This window comes from Dermacentor variabilis, chromosome 4 (assembly GCF_050947875.1).
Source record: "Dermacentor variabilis isolate Ectoservices chromosome 4, ASM5094787v1, whole genome shotgun sequence".
Taxonomy (NCBI): domain Eukaryota; kingdom Metazoa; phylum Arthropoda; class Arachnida; order Ixodida; family Ixodidae; genus Dermacentor; species Dermacentor variabilis.
In genome coordinates, this window is record NC_134571.1 from 59215594 (window position 1) to 59235909 (window position 20316).

General features: G+C 48.0%; 1 protein-coding gene across 1 annotated transcript; it reads right to left on the reverse strand.

Annotated features, from left to right (window-relative positions):
* Window positions 1-1350: 1350 nt before the first annotated feature.
* Window positions 1351-19273, reverse strand: LOC142578213 (serine/threonine-protein phosphatase 2A regulatory subunit B'' subunit delta-like). The gene is made up of 4 exons (XM_075687616.1): window positions 19151-19273; window positions 18557-18778; window positions 5385-5502; window positions 1351-3043 (listed from the first exon to the last, which is right to left on the reverse strand). The coding sequence occupies exons 1-4, from the start codon at window positions 19271-19273 to the stop codon at window positions 1722-1724; spliced, it is 1785 nt and encodes a 594-aa protein (XP_075543731.1). The 3' UTR covers window positions 1351-1721.
* Window positions 19274-20316: the final 1043 nt, after the last annotated feature.

The following is a 20316-nucleotide window of genomic DNA, read 5'->3' on the forward strand; positions in this document are numbered from 1 at the left end:
TTCGCTACGTGAATTCAATTGCAGACAGCCCAGGCAAACAGCCGTGGCAAAGTGTTTGATTCAAGGGCGTGGACCAAAAATGGGATTTTGTTACGAAATTTGAGTAAGAACAAGTTTGCGGCAAACGCACAATCTCTAAAAGTTGCTAGACTAAAAATTCGATTGATCTGGCTGGCCTGACAACAGTTATACGAGCGACGGCATATGGTAGACATATTTTAGAAGCCACTCCAGGAGAATGTGAATGAAACTGACCCGTAGCATACTTGATTTTCTTACTTCCGTTACGCCATGTGGCCAATCAGTGCGGAAAAAGAAATCACGTTTTAAATCGTATAGCATTCTTTGCCGACTACCGCAGCAATTCTGATAGCAAAATTATGTCTCTAACGCAAAAAGCCTGACACCTCTATGAATGCATAAGGCTCCATAGAGAATGCATGGTGTTAGGGTGGGCCAATCTGAATTTTTGAGTGGGCTAACCTAAATTTGGAAGTTATATGGGGGTGGGCCAGCCTGAATTTGGGGGTGATACGGCGGTGGTCCCACCGAAATTCGGAGGTGATATGGGGGTGGGACAACTTGAATTTGGGAGTGGGTCAACCTAAATATGGGGGCGATATGAGGGTGGGCCATTCTGAATTTGGGGGTGATATGCGGCTGGGTCAACCTGAATTTGGGAGTGATATGGGGGTGGGCCAGCTTAAATTTGGGAAACAAAGCAACAGCTATCAGCCGAGTAAAGAACGCTATGCATTAGAACACAATTCTTCGAACTTCTGTAGCTTTTCCTCCCTGAAAAAAAAAATCCGTCTTTCTAAAAATAATTTATATTCTGATATTATTTGTAGGATTTCCGCATTACCTTGCCTTACCTCGTCTTGTGAGTTTTATCTCCTCCCTTGCGTTGAACCGCCGGCTTGTTGGCGAATCTATTGCAGTTGGTAAACGTCATGAATTTGAGGAGGGGGCACACCGGGCACGTGCTTTCCACCGAAATATCTGTGTACCGGGATTCCGCCTGCCAAGTCTCCCGCCTCCTCCCCCCACCCCACATATCCCCGATTATGTGCGTGCCTCTCCCCCCCAATAAAAGGGGGGAGAGAAGAAAAAGAAATATAATCCTGGATATACAGCACTGCACCAGGCCTCGTGCTACCCGGCGGGTGGAGAAGCTGGCGCTTGTGCAAAATGTTTTAGTTCTTGTCATTTGTGGACCCGTACAACTTGCGGACTTACTCAGTGGACATGCAGCAATGTTCTAGGAAGGTGGAAATCTTTCCGCCACAGGGCGATAATGCCTAAACAGCCGAGAAAATCCGCAAAGGCAGTTAGCCGAGTAATAAAACATACAGAAAATGTTCTTTATTTCCCCGGTGCTTTCTTATTCACTCTGACTAAACAAAGACCCGCTTAAAATGCAGGTGTACGTTTGCAGAAGGCGTCTTCACATAGTAAGCTAACTTATTCGCAGAGTATGTCTTATCAAATAAGCATGTGGGTAACAATGAACAATTTCAACAAGCACTGTTGTCCCCATCATCGCTGTTCTGTTAGTTGCGGTGCCACAAAGGAGTGGCACATATGCACTTGAGTCAAAGTCACACCAGTTCGCGACCTGCCTTCTAATCATTCATGCTATTTGCGTCACGCACGCACGACTCCGCCGTAAGCCAGACAGATAGATGAGAATTTGTGCTGGAATGAGGCAAAGACTCCAATTAAGGCAGGTCGTCATCGGAGGAGTCATCCTTTTCGCCTTCTTCCATGAGAAGACTGAACGTCGACTTGGCAAACTGATCCCACTGTGTAAAGCCATTGCGCGAACGCTCTGTGTCGAAAGGGTCGAAGACCTCGTGATGAATGAACTCGTAGGTGTTGATGAAAGTGTTAAAAAACACAGAGGCAAGCGCACACCGTTTAAGGTCGGACAGAGCGAAAATGCTAGATGACTTGGGTTTCACCAGATCAATCATTTGTCGATAGACGTCTTCGAAGGACACTGGATCGTTCATTAACAGCGACACGCGGTCGTATTGCTCATGGAAGAACGTCTCGAGTTCGTACATCGTGATTTTACCGTCGCCGTCGAGATCTAGCCGGTTGAACCAGTACTCTATGCTCCTTGGGTGCGACTTGTCCTTCTCAGCAAGCAGGAAAACGACGAAATCAACGTACGTCATAGCTGACGTGCTCAGTAGGTCAAACACTCGATCAATTGCCTTGGGCACTAGGGCGCCTTTTTCGTATCGCGTCAGGTCTACTCTGTTTAACAAACGATCGTTGTCCTTGTCTAGTGAGTTGAACATTGTGTGAATGACGTAGGCGTCTTTGTACGAAAATGCTCCTTCCACGTTCATGAAGTCACTGTGGAGTTCCAGAGCATCAAGCTGCGAGAGGAAGTCGCTGCGCCGGAGCTCCGCCATGCCGAGGCGCCACGTCCACGTCTTTCCGACCTCGAAGAACAGTCGAGCAACGACGGTATCAATGTACACGCTGTGTGACCTGGTCACTTCCTTCAGAAATGAGAGTCCACTGTGGGTGTCGATGAGGTCCTGAATGAGGTCCCTGAAGTCACAAGGCTGCAGGAAAGTACGACGGCCTTTAGTGAGCACGAACACCGCCTTCGAGAGTCTGTCTTTACCGGCGACTTGGTGCATCTTGCGGCAGAATTCGAGTATAGTCTGTCTAGTAGGTGTCTTAGAGATGGCCTGGTACATGGGAAACTTGAGGTACAGGGGCAATCTGCATACCTTTACGATCCTCTCCATGTCTTGGGGTTTGAGCTGGCGCCGTCCGATCATGCACAGTTCGGCGGACACGTTGGCGACCAGGTCAGAGTCTACCTCGGTCGAGAGCACGCTGAGGCTGGCGACTAGGGACGCTACCCTGGCCACTCCTCCACCGCCACCCCCGCTGTCATCCTGGTCGCCGGTCTTCTCGGAGGGGCCGCCGGCGCCATCGTTCGGGTGGGACGCCATGCAAAATGGCGTGCGGTGGCTGCATTTCAGGCGGTGTACTTCGACCTCCACAGGATGAGGAGCTGCGCACAGATTAAGATGACAGCTGTAGCGGGCACACTGAACTATCAGACACGCTTACCGACTGGCGGTGAAAGGTTAGTGATATGACCAGTAGCGTAACAAGAAAAATTTTCAGTTTCTGGCTACGCCACTTCGAGGTGGGGGCGGGGGAAGGGAGTGTCTTTGACCGGAGATGGGTAGGATGATGGTGGGGCAGGCCGCATTATAACACATAAGTTTCGGGGAGGGGGACGAGTATGTGCCTCCCCCCTCCGCCACCCAGGCTACGTCTCTGGACATGACACATATACGACTGCTTGCTAGAACATGAAAGCGGTAGGCTATAAAATGGACTGCCTAAAGAAATATTATGGCCACGTATTCACCAATTAACACGCATGCAATGTTAGCGGAATGATTAGTCTATGTTATTCGAAATAAGGCAGCAGGCGGTCACCGCATAAACCGCTTCCTCGCTGAAGAAGCAGGGCCGTTACTACGTTCAGTGCAATGGGAAGAACGTTAAGCACAATGTGCCATAGCGAGCCCAAGAGAGTTCTCCGTTAGCGAATTGGCTGTATAAGGATAGCGCGTTGACGGTCTGAGTACGGTGCTACAGTTTTAAGGCCCCCAAGATAACAACGTCGTTTTTCTTGGAATGAAACACAAAAGCACTTTTGTATTAATTGTATACGTGCGGATGTCAACTGCAACGTGCCTAAATCGCCTCCTAAACGTTTTCCGGCTTAAAAATAAATCAGAAGCGAAAGTTTATAACGCTTGATCATCGTAAACAGGGTCGGACCTTTCTTTTCTACCCCACCTGGCTGGCAAGCAGAACCTTGTTCGCATGTTGCGCATGTTCCACCGCACGTTGTTTCCAACGATAACGGCCCGTGCTTACGCACGTCACCTGTCATGTACATCACGTTTTCTGGGCATGTAGTCCGACGTTCACAAAGACCGGGCCCGTTAACGACGGTGCGGCTTGTCCTGCGGATGCGTCTCGAGACTCAACCTCCACCATGCGTCAAGTATTTCATGAACTGTACAACTATGCTAGGGAAATTATTGAGGCGCATATGATTAATCAGCGAGAATATCTACAACGCTCCAGAACTGGCCGACAAGATTTGTGAAACCTCGGAAAGGCGCTGACCGACAACGTCCTCACAGCGACCATACGAATACCAATAAACGTGAGGGAATGCATTCGCGTCATTGTCATCCCGCGCAAGATCCACCCTAAGCATCACTCACAGCGTCGACACGATCGAGGACAAGCCGTCCAGCGCCGCTACGACAACCAGCCCCATACACTCTACGTGAATGCAGCCAAGAAACTCCATAGTTCAGCCCACACGGTGAGCGTCGTGGACAGCAACCTGCAGGAAGTGACCCAGCATTCTTTCGGACCACCACCACGGCGGCATCGGAGGAGCCGCTCATTGTCCTCGCCATCGCGTCACGTCCAAATGAAGACAGTGTAATCGTCATTTCAGACTCCCAGGAGGCAGGTAGCAGTTACTTCTGAGGCCAGCTCTACAGACTATCGTATCTTCCCCAACGCACCTTCCCTCACACAGTACACAACTATAGTATGGACTCCTGGTCGCGATTCCATCAGCAGGAACCAACGGGCTCACGCCATTGCCCGAGCTTATGCCACCTGGGTTCCACACAACGGAAAGTGCAGACCACATAGAACCGATACCTCCTCCAACACCACCGCCTGTCCCGCCGTCTACATCCTCATCCGCATAAAACCCTCACTCTGGAGGAGGCAGTTGCGTGGCGGAAACTGAAAACGGAAAACTTTCCCCATCTAAGCCTCTACACGCCATACAGCCCACATTATATACTCCCACATGTGTCCGCACTGTGGAGAGTATGCCTCACTCACTTGGCCTTGCCCCAAGGCTCCCAACCTACCCCTAATCACAAACCCAACCCCCGAACACTGAGAGGCTGCTCTGTCCAGCTCGAACCCGCGTGACCGGCAGAAACTAGTTTGGCGGGCCGGGCGAGCGGAAGCCGTAGGAGTCCCCTCACTAGCGCGACACTGAAGGAAGGAGAAGCAGAAGCTCTCATACCTCGTGTCTCTTCATTTCTAATAAATGTTTTATCCTCCTCCTCCCGAGATGCACGTACTTCCTCCCAACAGCCAATAATGACAACGAGCACGAAAGTGACTTTTGAAGTGCCGCAATAAGCCCTGCTGACAGTGTTTCGTTCGGCCCGCCGCCGCGACCACGTGTGCGCATTGCAGGGACGACGAGCGAGCCGTGGTAATTTCGCCTGCCAGGTTTCACGGCGAGTCGCAGGGCGAGGACCACTCTTACGGCAGGGTGTCGTCCTTACCGTCGTGCAGCAGCAGCGGGCGGGCGGGCTCCGACATGGGAGGCGCATGAATGCAGTGCTGGAGAGGCGCTTCGGCGCGGTCAAAGAGTTGGGCCCCTGGCGTGCCTGGGGTCCAGCCCTGGCGCGGCCATGTCGATGCGTCAATGCTCGCGATCCACGCCCGTCGAAAAGGAGGAAGATGATGATGATGATGAGCCTTCGATATATGGCACGTACATCCAGCAGGGGATAGACCAAGAATCGGCGGGTTTGAACACAATGAGATTTATAGAAACGAATGAATAAGCAGTCATTTGCTTCATCATCTCTTGCCATGGATGCGCGACGGACGGTGTACCAACTACAACAAAGCAGCCTATGTTAATATAACCTAACAATTTAAAAAAAAGATAGAATCCTTCCGCGTTTGCCGGTGCTTTCTTTTTTTCAAATTTCGGATAAGGATCGAATTTTCCATTCCGCTTCGCTCAATGCGAGACTCGGAATCTTTTACCCTTCCCTCCTAATCCCCATCAGCGGCCTAGAGCCGTCCTCTTCCTTAAAATAAAGGCTTTATTCAATTCAATTCGTCTGGTTAGTTCGGGGGGGGGATGAAAAGCACCACTCTATGTGCACTTGTTTGCATCTAAGGAATTAGTCTGTTACAAAATTTGTACGATATCTACGATTTACTTTTTTATCCCTTTCTTTTTTCGCCTCTTCCCCATAAGCCGCCGACTTCTTGGCCAATTTTCAGTAGTGGGCAAGCACCATGGTAAAAGTAGCAAGCACGCGAGACGAAATCCGACGAATTTCCGCGCCTGGGGCAAGTATTCTTACTATCGTGCAACTGCAACAACAGTAACATTGGAGAGAAAGGGAAACATTTAATATCTCAGACGTCTGGTTCAGTGTTCGTCGCCCAGGGTCGCCTTGGTCCAGGACCCGCAACTGTTCCAGGAGAAGAGAGCTGCTTCGGAGACGTTGAATGGTCTACATACGCCTGTCGGTATCTGCATGGCATAGCACGGTAACGTTTAAATTAATTTATATTTACAAGTAACCTATAACATAAAGGTTACTCCGTTCTAGAACAACTTGATCTTTTGTGTTTTTGTTAATTTCAGTCGCGGCCAGAGGGTACATGTGTCGAATCGGCTATTTTGAAGGTTACTGCAACGCCAAATGTTTTGTAACCTTCAGATTGTAACCTATAAATAGAGTGTCAAGTTGTGGTTCAAGGAACGTACCTATTATGTGGATTGGAAGTTTACTGATTATTGTATCGAGTTGCGATCCTGATATGGTGTTTTCAGCCGGGGCTAACCTGTACAACGTGGTGTGCGGCAGGGTATGGAGTCAGGTTGAACTTAATTAAGATTTTATTGATACCAGTCGGGGTGTTTGGTTTCGCAATGTCAAAAAAAGCTTTAATTTTGCGCGAGCGCATGCTCAAGTCAGACAGCAGAAATTCATTGGTCAACAATTTAGAGTGCATACGTGCCATTATAATCTAATAACAATTCACAGAAACAATGAACATACATCGGTGAATTTTGAGGCGAACGATGTTGTGGCATGAATTATAACTACGGTATACAGTGTGGTGGAAAGCCCACCCCTACCACCGCTGGCATTCTAGGCTGTGGTATAGAACATATACCTGCACAAGAACTAAAAGCGGAGGCATTATGGTGATGGAATATACATTTATACCCAATATTTTTTGTTCCTTACGTATGAATGCTCCCTTTAGTCGCGTTCGTTTCATCCTCTTATGAAATGTTACGCCCTTTGACAGCGGGCGCGCACTGAAGGGCGCATGCGGGCGCACGCTGGAGTACTGTATAAAAGCTCTACGACGGACAAAATAAAAGCGTCGAGCAGGCCGAAAAACTATTCTGTAGGGCGAGAAAGATGCCTTGTACATAAGACTTACTGCACACTGCAACGAAATGTAATATGCCGCCGAGTTTTTTTTCTTTTTTTGCCTTTTTAACACGTAAGACGCAGTGGTTCTTAAATTGCAGCCGCTCCAGTAACGTCTCGTAGAGAGATGAACCTGCGTTCACGGCATGAGGCCACAATGGCGGCCCGCCAAATGAGCATGGAGAAAATAGTACAAACGAACAGCAACATATTTACGCTTTAGAAAACTGTAATCTTGATATATCGTTCTGTGACATTTTGATGGAACTGTAGCTTGATTACTATATTTAGTTGCGCTAGATGCCTGGCATAACCAAACGCGCTTCAGCTTCAGCCAAACACGAGCGCAGTTTCCGTGAGCATTTGTCGTGTTACCTGAGGTCAACTATCATTAGATGGAATGACATGGTTTTCATACGGAGGGCTGGTATTGGTATCGGATCCAGGGTGGCTCCCGTCCTGAGAAGCATTTTTTCTTCTTTTTGCCACAGGTGGATGGGGCATTAGACCGGCGTCTTTCTGGGTTAGCCCTGATGACAATCAGATATGTTGATTATTTTCTGGTTGTAATTGACAGAGACGACTTTACCATCAAGGCGGACGAATTAATAGATCTCTTAAATGAGCTTGGTCAAGGTTCGAGGCTCTCCTCGGAGCAAGCCAAAGAGGATGAATTACAATACCTAGACCTCATAAGACTGCGTTATTTCGACGACCTTGTCTGCTCGGAATATTTCCCCCGCTCTACCAAGCCAATGTGTCATTTCACTTACGTCCCGGCCATGCACAACTGGCAAAGATCGGAGCGGGATAAGCTCAACGCATTAATCAGGAAGGCAATCAAGAGAGCTCTTGGCCTCCCCATATACACTCACACGGTACGCTTACTTCAACTTGGCATGCATAACACACTAGAGGAAATAGCGGAAGCACAGGAGAGGGCCCAGTTTGTCAGGCTATCTACCACACAAGCTGGAAGACACATCTTACAGGAGCTGGGCGTTCCCCCCAGAGTAATCAAAACAAAGTTCTGCAGCATCCCTCGAGAGCAGCGAGACCGCGTCACTGTCGCCCTGATCCCACGAAACGTCCATCCAGAACACAACGTGGGAAGACGTCGGGCGCGCGCGAAGGCTCTCCTGGAAAAGGCTCGTGAACGGGCTTCGGAGAACAGTTTCGTAGACGCAGCGCGCTACGCCGTCGGACAGGCCTTCGCTGTAGTTAGCGTAGATCATGAAAGGCAAATAACGAACGCAATCTCGATTCGGACGACGTGCTCTGAGATCGCAGAGCAGGCTGAAATAGCGATGGCCTTATTGGACGACAAGGGGACATCAATCTACAGTGACTCGATATCAGCTGTTAGGGCATTTGCCAAAGGAACCATATGCGAGCTGGCCCTAGGGATACTAGGAAGCAAGGAGATCAAGCCACACACATTGATCTGGTTTCCAGCCCACATGGGACAGATCGAGGGTGCCCCGCCCAACCTCAATGAGTCGGCACACGAAGCTGCGCGAGGAATCATCAACCGCGTAGCTACCGGCCAGCGTGACGCTGGGGGTACTGACAATCGGGACTCTCCTTCCTCGTACACCAAAATTACTAAGCACTTTTACTTGGCTGGGAGGATCTACCCACTCCCACATTGTAAACTCAATAGACCTCAGGCTTTGACACTAAGGCTTCTACAGACGGGGGCATACCCAAACCCCCTACTTCTTCACAAGATGTACCCCGAAATTCAGACCACAAATGCATGTGCACAATATGACTTAGCGAACTTACCTCACATGCTCTGGCGATGTCCCGCGTTACGCGGCGATGAAAGCAACACTTCCTCACGTTGGGATGCGGTCCTACACAGTCCCAACTTCGAAGAACAGTTATGGGCTGTCCAACGGGCCCGCGACGCGGCGGAGAGGCTCGGCCTCTCTGTCCCGACGTGGGAGCGGCCCGCTGCGCGCTAGTGCGCGCCCTAAAGGACCCTAATAAAGTTTTCCATCCATCCATCCATCCATCCATCCATCCATCCATCCATCCATCCATCCATCCATCCATCCATCCATCCATCTACCAAGCCCCTGTTGAACTTTAGCACAGGTCATTCCAAAATAGTTAAAAACGCCATTTGTATGTCCAGATTTCGGGCTGCCCTGGTGAAATCATCTGTGCATACAATGGGTGACGCCTTTGCACGCCAGGTACTCAGGCTGGAGGAAGCTGGGTACCCAGGTAGCTTAGTATCGGGTAGCTGTGAAAAGTTCATTAAATGGGTGAAAAACTCGAGGAGGCGGGAGGTCGAAGGAAGAAGCAGGAATAATAATGTAGTAGTTGTGCCCTATACACACAGCTTGTCACACGGCCTCAAGAACGTTGCAGGTCGTCATGGGGCGCAGGTTGTTTTTTGGGCTCCCGGTAAATTGAGTGCTATTTGTCCGGCGGTCGAAAGCCGTGCTGGGGGAGCAGCACGTTATTCCACTGGAGGATGCAAAGTGAATGATGCCAATATATATATATATATATATATATATATATATATATATATATATATATATATATATATATATATATATATATATACCGAGAGAGAGAGAGATCATATCGTTTGCGGTTTGCACATAAAAAACTGCATTTGCTACAAACAATTTCAATAATTACAGAAAGAATGTAATTGATGTTTAAGTATACAGCATAAGTGTATCGCTTGTTTATATAATAGTATGGCCGAGGTTATGTGCAACGAAGTAGAATCAACATAAATTACTTTAAATTACTTGCAATATTCACAAGACAAAAAGACAATAGATGTGTGCGACCTTGTGAGAATTACAACCCGATTCCCAGCGACGTTGTTGCTTTCTGCTTTCGAACAGCTGCAATACAAGTTTCAGTTTCTCATAACCATATCGCATACTTTAAAAAGTTGCCCGTATATATATATATATACATATATATAGATATATATATATATATATATATATATATATATATATATATATGTCTTAAGAAGCCAACAAACATTGACACCAAGTACAACATAGGGGAAATTACTCGTACTTACTAATTGAATTAAAGAAATTATAAATTAATGGAAATGAAAGTGGATGAAAAACAACTTGCCGCAAATGGGGAACGATTCCTCGTCTTCGTATTACGCGTGCGATGCTCTAACAATTGAGCTACCGCGGCGCCATTTTCCCATCCACTTTCTTGGGTATTTATGTTTCATACTAGAACCCTGGGAGTGTTAGCCAGCGCCACCACTCGCAAACCTTGGCGGCGGATGTGGAACACCCTTTCTGCCGCAGGCATCACGAGTACGTGATCTTTTTGGGTGAAGGCAACTGGCAAATGAACCCACGCATGCTACCTTAATGCATCAATGTTGCCGGATTCGAGACCTTCGTTATGTAATAAACGAGAAGAAAGGGAGTTAACCGAGGGGCCCCATTTTTATTAATCAGATCATAAGAAGCCAACAAACAATGACACCAAGGACAACATGGGGGAAATAACTTGTACTTACTAAATGAATTAAAGACATTATAAATTAATGGAAATGAAAGTGGAAATGAAAGTGGAAGTGAAAATGAAAGTGAAAAAACAACTTTCCGCAGGTGGGGAACGATCCCACGTCTTCGCGTTACGCGTGCGCCGTTTTCCCATCCTCTTCCTTGGGTATTTATGTTTCCTACTAGAACCCTGAGAGCGTTAGCCAGCACTACCACTCAAAAGCCGTTCCCCACATGCAGCAAGTTGTTTTTTCATCCACTTTCATTTCCATTAATTTGTAACTTATTTAATTCATTTATTAAGTACAAGGAATTTCCCCTGTGTTGTTCTTGGTGTCAATGTTTGGTGGCTTCTGATATGATTAATAAAAATTGGGCCCCTCGGTTAACCTCCTTTCTTCTGGTCTATATATATATATATATATATATATATATATATATATATATATATATATATATATATTGTCACGTAGTAGTGGTGGTGAAGAAAGCAGCAAAACTGTGAGTGACGTCACGCAATCAGCTTTTTATTAGGTGAACCTGTGCCGTCAAATGCAAGTTGCACTCAAAACACAGTGATACCGGCGAACACAGTCGGCGATCGTCAAAAATCTGATCTGCGGGACAGGCATGTCGGCTTTTGTACATGAGTAATCAAATATTCCAGAATAATAGATGGTGCCCGCGTGTCTTCCAGAAGGTACTACGCAATTAGCGAATTAGCGCCGCGCACACAAGCAATCAGGTTACACAAGGTTCGGACAGCGGATAGAACCATCGATAACATTCGAGAAACTTCCGCTAGACCGATACATGCAGGCGCATCGCGCGCTGAGCGATAATACTTGTTAGACGGTGAAACGCGGTCACATGCTTTGGAAGTCTTTTTGTTCGTAATTTTTAAAAAGCCAGTGATTCATCAACACACATGTTACTACGCCATAACATTTACTATGGTACTCTCCCTCCCCCTCCCAACTCAATTTCCGCTAGATTTGATATCGGTTGAGTTCAGAGTTCTCCCAGGGCAACGCGATAACTGCTGTGTTCGCAAGACACATTCAGAAAGCATCGGATCGTCTGCATGCCTAATTTACTGCAAATGCCATAATTGATTTCCTATCTTCGACATTTACTTCCATGTTGCCCATAACGCGCCCTTTATTTTCGCCAATTATAAACAAAATGTCTTAGTTCACCGAGGACATCGCTGAAACCCAGTCGGAACGTGTTATGACGCCTGAAGATATGGAAAGAAAAACTGCTGCTCAGTAATTATTTGCAGCGTTTCCCCTGGACCAGTAACGTAAAAAAATTTCTCGCACATTGCAGTTACCATGTCCATCCGATTTCTAGAGAATATAAACCTGCTGTAAACTACAGCTATGTCGGGACACTGGGAAGCATATCTGATAGCGGCCATGTTACACGCTCTAACAGTTGAGTAATTTTTTTTTTACAAAGGTTGTCTTTGATTGCACCATACTTAATTTTGCACAGAGTTTCCATAGCGTACCGCCAATTTTTTCTAAATTTGGTTCTTGGTGGCTTTTATAGTTCTGCCAGCTGGGCCGTGGGCTCAATTCTTCCCCGTTCGTTAGGCACGCTCATAACGCATCACATTGCTTGCATACGTTTTTGTTGCGAAAGCCCCAATTACGCATGTATCTTGAACGTCACCTACACTTCACCCATTAACTTGTTCTTAGAGTCACTAAACATAACAAATCTGCCTCTTTAAGTGAGGGTACCAGGTGAAACTAATATATGACTCATGAAAAAGTAAAAAAAAAACAGATAAGGGTTCAATAATTATTCTTAACGATTCTAGATAAGCCAGATACGTTAACACTACGCGACACATTGCACTTAAAGTACTGCCTATTCCTTCAAAGTATAAAATATCTGAAACGCAGAGTCCGCTTATTGGGAAACCTAGCTTATAGCAGCAACGTGATACTCTTAAACACTTGCTTACAATTCTTTTTAACACTGTATTTGATCAACATGCATTTACAATCGCACATAAACTTGGCGTATTCTCCCCCTTATGTTCGCAAAATTTGACCTCAGTTGTAGTTGTAATTATACCAGCGCGGCTGCATAAGTTTTACTCCGCTCATTAAACAGCCTAATAACGCTATGGACCACTTGCATATGTATTCTACCGGAAAATGTGCATTTAAACCACCCATTTGGAACATTGCCTACACACTGGCCGTACCATGCCCCTAATTTTCCACAGATGTAAACAAGATGCCTTGTTTAGCTCACCGAGGACACTGGAGAAACAAACTACGAATATCGTATGATGCACGCAAACACATGAAAAAAAAAAAAACGGTGTTTGGTAATTATCCGCAACCTTTGCATTAAAAGCAGGAAAGTGAAAATTTCGCAACGCGTTGAGTTTAGAAATTTTCTCCATTTTCACGGAACGTCAACCGTCTTTTGTGCTGTTGTTTTAGGAGTCTGGGAAACATATAGATTAGCGGCAATATGACACTCTAGTACGCTTCAATGAGTAATTTTCTACAAAAGCTGTAATGAACCTACACAAAATCAAAATAGATCGCTCGTCACTCAGAACACTGCTTCGTACTTCGAATAAATATAAACACCGTGCCCCGCATATTTTACCGAGAATGCTGGGAGAAAACAACTAAATGCCGTGTATAACGCATAGAAAGCGACTATTCAATAAATATATTTTCAGATCGCATAAGCAACCTACATAGTGCGAATTTTCGGTACACGTCACCAAAAAGTGACCCTCATTTTTTCGAAATACGAAATAGCTGCGGTTCTTTCTCCTGTCCGGTAGCAAATAACAGTGTAGCTCCTATTTAGAAATAGCCTGAAAATGAAATCGTCAAAATCGGAAGTGACACAGGCCTTTAGAAAAAAAAATCAAGTCAGTGTTCTATTAGTATTGAAACGGTTCTGCACGTTCGACCAAGGTAATTTTCACGAGCATATCTACGATAGCCATTGCTTACATGATGAAATTCGACAGTTATGTTTGTAAGGTGTTTGATTACATTGTTGATGGTGATAAGATACTGAGACTGCAACGCTACGTAGGCTATCTCCAGACAGATATTATAGTTCTAGCATTTGATAATGCAACGATGTCATGCCGTAAGGCACACCCGTCGTTGGGCGCGGCTGATTATAATTTTATCCAGACCTCCCCCTCGCCCACAAGTTAAATGTACCGAGATGATTGCGTTTTCGAATGCGGAAATAGCTGTCCCAAAAAATTGGGAATTATGAAAGTTGCGCAAGCTGACATTTGTTAGGGCGGGAACTGCCCAGCGTCACGCGTTCACCGCAACGCGAGTGTGTGCAGCCAATCCGGCGCGCCGTCCGCTACAGGGCGTTCCGAGAAGGCACGAAGGACAATCCTCGCTGTCGAAGTACTAGATATGCGTAGTAAAGAAAAGCATTACTTGTGTGGCCACTCCATTAAGAAATAAAATTTCGCTTCAGCTGTAGTTGGACTTTCCAGCGTGCAGCCGAAAGTGTCCGCTTTCAAAAGTGCCCCCCCCCCCCCCCCTGTTAGATATGCCTATGACAGACGTGACCGAGAAACCGAAGCGTCTTCATTTCGCAGTCTTCGAAATGAGTGCCCATGCATGTGCGAAATTTGAAGCTGATAGAAGGAAGAGAGCGAGAGAGTGAAAAGAAAAAGGGGAAAGGTGGGGAAGTTTCCAATTTGCACCTGGTTTGCCACCCCAAGCTGCAGGTGCGGGAACCGGGCAGGAAAGTAAAGAGGAAAGGAAGAACAAGCAAAATTTTAGCGCACGCGGAGTACAGTCGTACCGGAATTCAGGAACGCATATCGCGAAACGACGTCTTGTGAAACTGTGCTTGACCATAACGCACTGGAATAGTTTTGATGCACGAATATTCTCTTAGAAACACAGGGTATATACACAATACTTTGTTTATGATAGTAATTTTGCTGGTAAGCCAGTTAAGTCACAAATGAATTTCATGTGCACGGTCAGTTATAGGAAATGAGATCGATAACATTTATTGGAAAGATTGGCTCTTGGACCTCTTTAAGGAAGGAAATAAAAGTTGTGAGCATTTAAGCTGAACCGAGGACGCCTTGCAACATCCTGCCACCAGTGCCACGATAACGCGTGTGTACTATGGAGCCTATGGAGCATACGTGCGCATTAAGGCTCGCTAATGTCTGCATCCTCCGATAGTCCACTGTGCGACTGGAAAGTTCGTTTCTTCTGTGCTGAAACATCTAGCTTACGCCTCAAACTCTGAGCTTGTCCGACAGTATACCATACGTGAGAATACGCGATGGTGGTATATTTGGGGACACGATAAGGCGGACGGGCTACCGAGGAACATTCGGCCACAAAAGGAAGGCTTCCATTGTACGGTTTTGCGTGTCTCGGCCACGTGAGGGAAGGGGAAAGCAAAGGAGCACTGGTAGTGTTCGCGGACGGTTGTAGCAGAGTAAGCGTGAGCCGGACCATTGATCCAAACCCTTGGGCACATTGTCCTCCCTTCTCGTCAGCACATCATTGCACCGAGGCACGAGAAGTCAGCTTGCACACGGGGATTTTTTTTTTTCTTTTTGACGCGTCATCTACGGGAGCGCGTCGCTCTGGCAACGTCCGCCGTCTACACAAGAAATGCGCTGCCGTTGTGTCATGTTTCCCATGGCCATGCAAGGATTTCCAGTAACCCCTGGAAGCCGGGGAGATCACATGCATGCTCGCCAGCCCGATGAGCTGCGGCGGCGTACGAGGTAAGGGCGACGTAGTCAGCGGCGGTCTTCGTATACTTGGGCAAATTAATGCAATTGGACTGCTTGATGTCCGATTGTCTGCACATCTAAGGGCGTGATATATTTTTCTGTCACTTGCAATCCAACGCGTGCTACATTCTATCGACCCGGAAGGGGCAGGGCGCCCTCAAGAAAAGAGAAATGCAGAGAGCTCGCGGCCTGTGCTTGCTATCTGGCCTGCTACTCTGCATTGGTAAGGAGGAAAGAGAACGAAAAAGAATTCTGAATACATTTGAGCAGGTAGCAAAGGAACCATATAACGTGATACTATTCCATTCTGATTTTATTCAAATCTCCTGACGTGAAATATACGTAATCGCCGACGCAAGCTTCGGGCGGCGACCTGCAGCATTGTTTGAACCGCCCACTCAAACGCTTCTCGTAATTCTTCGGGAGGTCCCTTCTGTTTGTTTTGAAAGCAAATGGTATTGTCTACCTTGACAGGTTTTCCTTAATTGGCTGACAAGAAGCGAGGAGACGCAGAAGTAGAGAGAATTTCGGTGGGTCCAGCTAGCGATACAGTGTATTAGAATTAGAGTATACTGTACTATAGCGTAGTGAAAGCAGATAACCGGATGAGGAGGGCGGTGCCGGCTTCTGCGATTGGTCCGCTTCCCTATGCTTAGCTTGAGGTGGTGCGGATCGGAAGTCGCGGTGGCGTGCAACGTGAGGTTTAAAAAAAATTCACCGACGATTACGATACTCCCTAATGCGAAATTTGAGCGCAGCCCCGTACGTGTTTTCATTTCGCGATGTATTGGCTGGTGCGGACAATCTGTCTCATGCGACACGTTGCAAACGGAGCGAAGTGTGGCACGACTGCCTCGCTAATCTGGAGATCGCGAGAGCCAGTGCGTGGGTGACGCGTGGGCGCAATTCACAGCAGCCGCCACTCAGACGACGCGCGCTACTCCGGCGCCATCTCGTAGTCGTCGTCGCCGCGCTATGCTTCTGACGCTTTCGCCATACCTTCCTCCGCTTTCCTCTTCCTGGTTCTGCTGCACCCTCCTCTTCGCTTTCCTCCTCACGTCTTTCATCCCCCACTACACCCGGCGTTGGCTTTATTCTTTCGCTGTGCTCGTTCGCTAGGTTACGCCGCCGCCGCCGCAGGAAAGTGGGCCTCTAAAATGCGGCTTAATCAGCGAAGAGTTGGCAGAGCGATGTCGTATACCTCCCGAAAGGGCTCGACAATGCTATACTGCCACGCATCGCTCTGCCAACTTATATATATATATATATATATATATATATATATATATATATATATATATATATATATATATATATATAATGCATAGAAATCCACTCCCCGGTATAGCTCCAAGTAGCCAGTACCAGAGCGATCGGCGGATAGCCATCTTCTATTCCTTTCGGAACGCGCAGCCTCCGGCTACTCAAAAAATAAAAATAAATAAAAGAAAGTAGAAGAAAAGAAAAAAACGAAAAAAAAACATGAGTTTGTTCGGCGTGTTAATGCATCTTCACTGAGTACACGCCACTTCAACGTGATGAGTTTCCACGGTTTTGAGACGTTGCGTGACAGAAAATCCACCTTGCGGCGTATACAGGCGAAGTGCACGCGGTCAGAAAAATTGTGATCAATATAGGAGGGCTAATTATGAAAAAGGCGTAGAATCTGAGAAAGAATTATTTTAGAGTGCAGCTCTCAATGGCCCATTCTTGCGGTGAGCATCGGCGGCGGTGATGGCGTAACCGAGCGAACGAGCACAACAGCGAAGGACGAAAGTAGGGTGCCTCAATGCCCAGCGCCGGCGCGGGCATCGTCATCTGGCATCGTCGGCGCTGGCATCATCAAGATAGGCGACAACGAAGTGGAGACCACATCTGGCTTCACTGATGAAGCGTTGAAAAGTTTGGCCTGCATTCCGTAACCCGAAAGGCATGCGGACGTACTCGAATAGGCAAAAAGGCGTCGTGATGGCAGTCTCCGGTATATCCGCTGGTTCCACAGCAGTTTGATGATATGCCTTGACTAGGTCAATCTTGCTAAATATGATTGTTCCAGCAAGAGTGGTAGCAAAGTCGTGAATGTGCGGAAGTGGGTACCGGTCGGGGGCGGTGCGAGCATTCAACGCACGGTAGTCTCCACAAGGGTGACAATCTCCGGTATGACGCTTGGGCCCCATGTGCAGGGGAGATGACCAGCTGCTTGACGAAAGGCGCATGATGCCTAACTGCAGCATGTGGTCAAATTCTCTGCGAGCTGTGGCGAGGCGGTCTCCAGCAAGGCGTCGTGGCTTGCACGACAATGGAAGACCCGTGGTGACGATGTGGTGCGTCACAGTGTGTCACACCAGAAGTTCCAAGTTGCTAGGTTTGGTAAGTTTAGGAAATTCACTGAGGATCGAGGCAAATTCTGATGTTGGCGAATGCGGATGTGCTTGCGTAGAGGCCGACAGAGGTGCGAGGATACCTTGCACGGAGAGGCTGGTCGTACAGTCCACAAGTTGACGGGAGCGGAGATTCACGTTCAGACCGAAATGGGTAAGAAAGTCCGCACCTATAGTGCGGCGAAGTGCACGTCGGCGAGGATGAAAGTCCACCAAAATGTGCGACGCAGACCAAGTCAGTGGTGAGCGAGCGTTGGTCATATGTTGCGATTGTGGATGTATTCACAGCTTGCAAAGGCGCAGTCCTCGGACAACGCTGTCGGTCGAGGCGGGAGGCAGGAATGACGATCACCTCTGCACCAGTGTCCACTAGAAAGCGACGTCCTGCGACCCTGTCTGTGATGCAGAAGAGGCGGCTTCGTGTAGCGGTTGTCACGCGCCGCCATTAGTGACTCGCTTCCATCTTCCCCTGCTAGCGACAAGGCTGTAGATATTTGGCAGCGCTGGCGCCGAACCTGGTGTGGTACCAGCAGCAACCGTCGGAAGTCTCGGGCGGGAACGCGAGCGTGAGCCACCCCTAACCAGTCGAGAGCGACGAGGCGTGTACATCTGCATTGCTGCCATGGCGTCCATCAGCCGGTCAGTTTTCTCCTCGAGGCGAGACTGCCGGGCCTCGAGGTCTGATGTGACAGTGGTCGAGGACACTGCGGAGCTTGCGCCGGAGTAGTCGTTGACGCGGTCCGCGAGCTCTGCCAGTTTGTCAAGAGGCATATCATCCGCAGCTGGCAAAACCACGACAAGTGTCTGAGGCAAGTGTTGCAGAAATAGTTCACGCAATAGTGGACTTCGGAGTCTTGGATACGGTCGCCGAGTAGCTGTCGCATACGATGTAATAGCTGTGACGGTCGGCGATCGTCAAGTTCTTCCGCGTTGAGGAGTTGCTGCAAGCGGCCTCTCTCCGACACGGTTTTGCGCGTGAGTACTGTGGCCTTGAAAATGTCGTAGGGTACGGCCGGATGTGGGGCTCTCATGATGTCGTCGAACTCATCAGCCACCTAGGAGGAAAGTGCTGAGACTACGCGCAGGTACATCACGCGTCGCGATGCGCCGCAGATCGAAGAGGGCTTGTGTGAACCACACGGCGGGATTCTTCGGCCAAAGCGGCGGTAGCCGCACCTGGGCATTGGAAATGGCCTCCGTGGCTGCGCTGTGGGCAGGGATGTCGGCCGTCACTGTTGACTGGGGCTGAGGAGCCGGGGCGTCGTTGCTGGACGCTGTAGTGCTCGTTTCGTCTTCCATCGAGTGTGCTCGCTACGTGTGGGTCACCAGGCTATAGGAGCGCGCAATGTATCCGCTACAGACAGACGCGCGCACAGAGAAGAGAGCGAACTTTTAAGTGCTACCGCCGGAGCAGCTGAGCGGCGGTAAAACTGATCATTTATTGTACACGCGCCTTCCGCGCCGAGGAGGCCGGCGCTGCAAACATAAACCGCTCGTTGCGCAGACGTTCACGGTGCTGGGGGCGAAATCGGATCCTCTACAATAGGGCTTTTAACGCGATAGCGTTAAGGAGCTCGTGTCGCAGAAAAGCCGGTGTCGTCGGCGTCCGCGGCGTTGGCCGTGAGCGATAAATCACGGCAGGCACTTCATAAATAAAAAGCAACTTCCAAGATGGGCTGGGTGGGAATCGAACCAGGGTCTCCGGAGTGTGAGACGGAGACGCTACCACTCAGCCACGAGTTTTTTTTTTTTTTTATTACCGGCTAGGCAAAAGAAAATACAATGTGAGTATTACATGGCCATAAAAAGCAACTAGTCAATGCCGGATCGGTGTGGTGTGATAAGAACGATGTAGGCTAGTCACTTTGTCCAAAGCACTTAGCCAATCAGGAGGATCACTCTGTGTGCAGAAAAATTCGCGTATATATAACACACTTTCAATGAAGTATTCATGTGCTGGGGCCTGGACAATGCGCTCATGTCTAATATCCATACGCGTTCGCCACACACTGTGCATGCACAGAAGCATTAACAGATCGACAGGCACACCCTCTGGTTCCGCGCATGGCAGGAAGCGTATTCCGAAAGCACTTAACGGCAATTCCTTTTTAAGGCTACGTTTTAGAATATCCCACAAAAACACTGCGTCATGACAGTCCAAAAAGATATGCTCAATCGTCTCCGGTTTTTTGCATATAAAGCACTTCACAGACCAAGGTACAAAAATGCCTTTGCTTTGCAGCCACGGTTTCACTGGGAGAGTGCCTGTATGTAGTTGAAAAAAGAAAGATTTAACAGAAGCTCTTACCGGCATACGTTTAACTCTCTTAAGAACGTCTCGT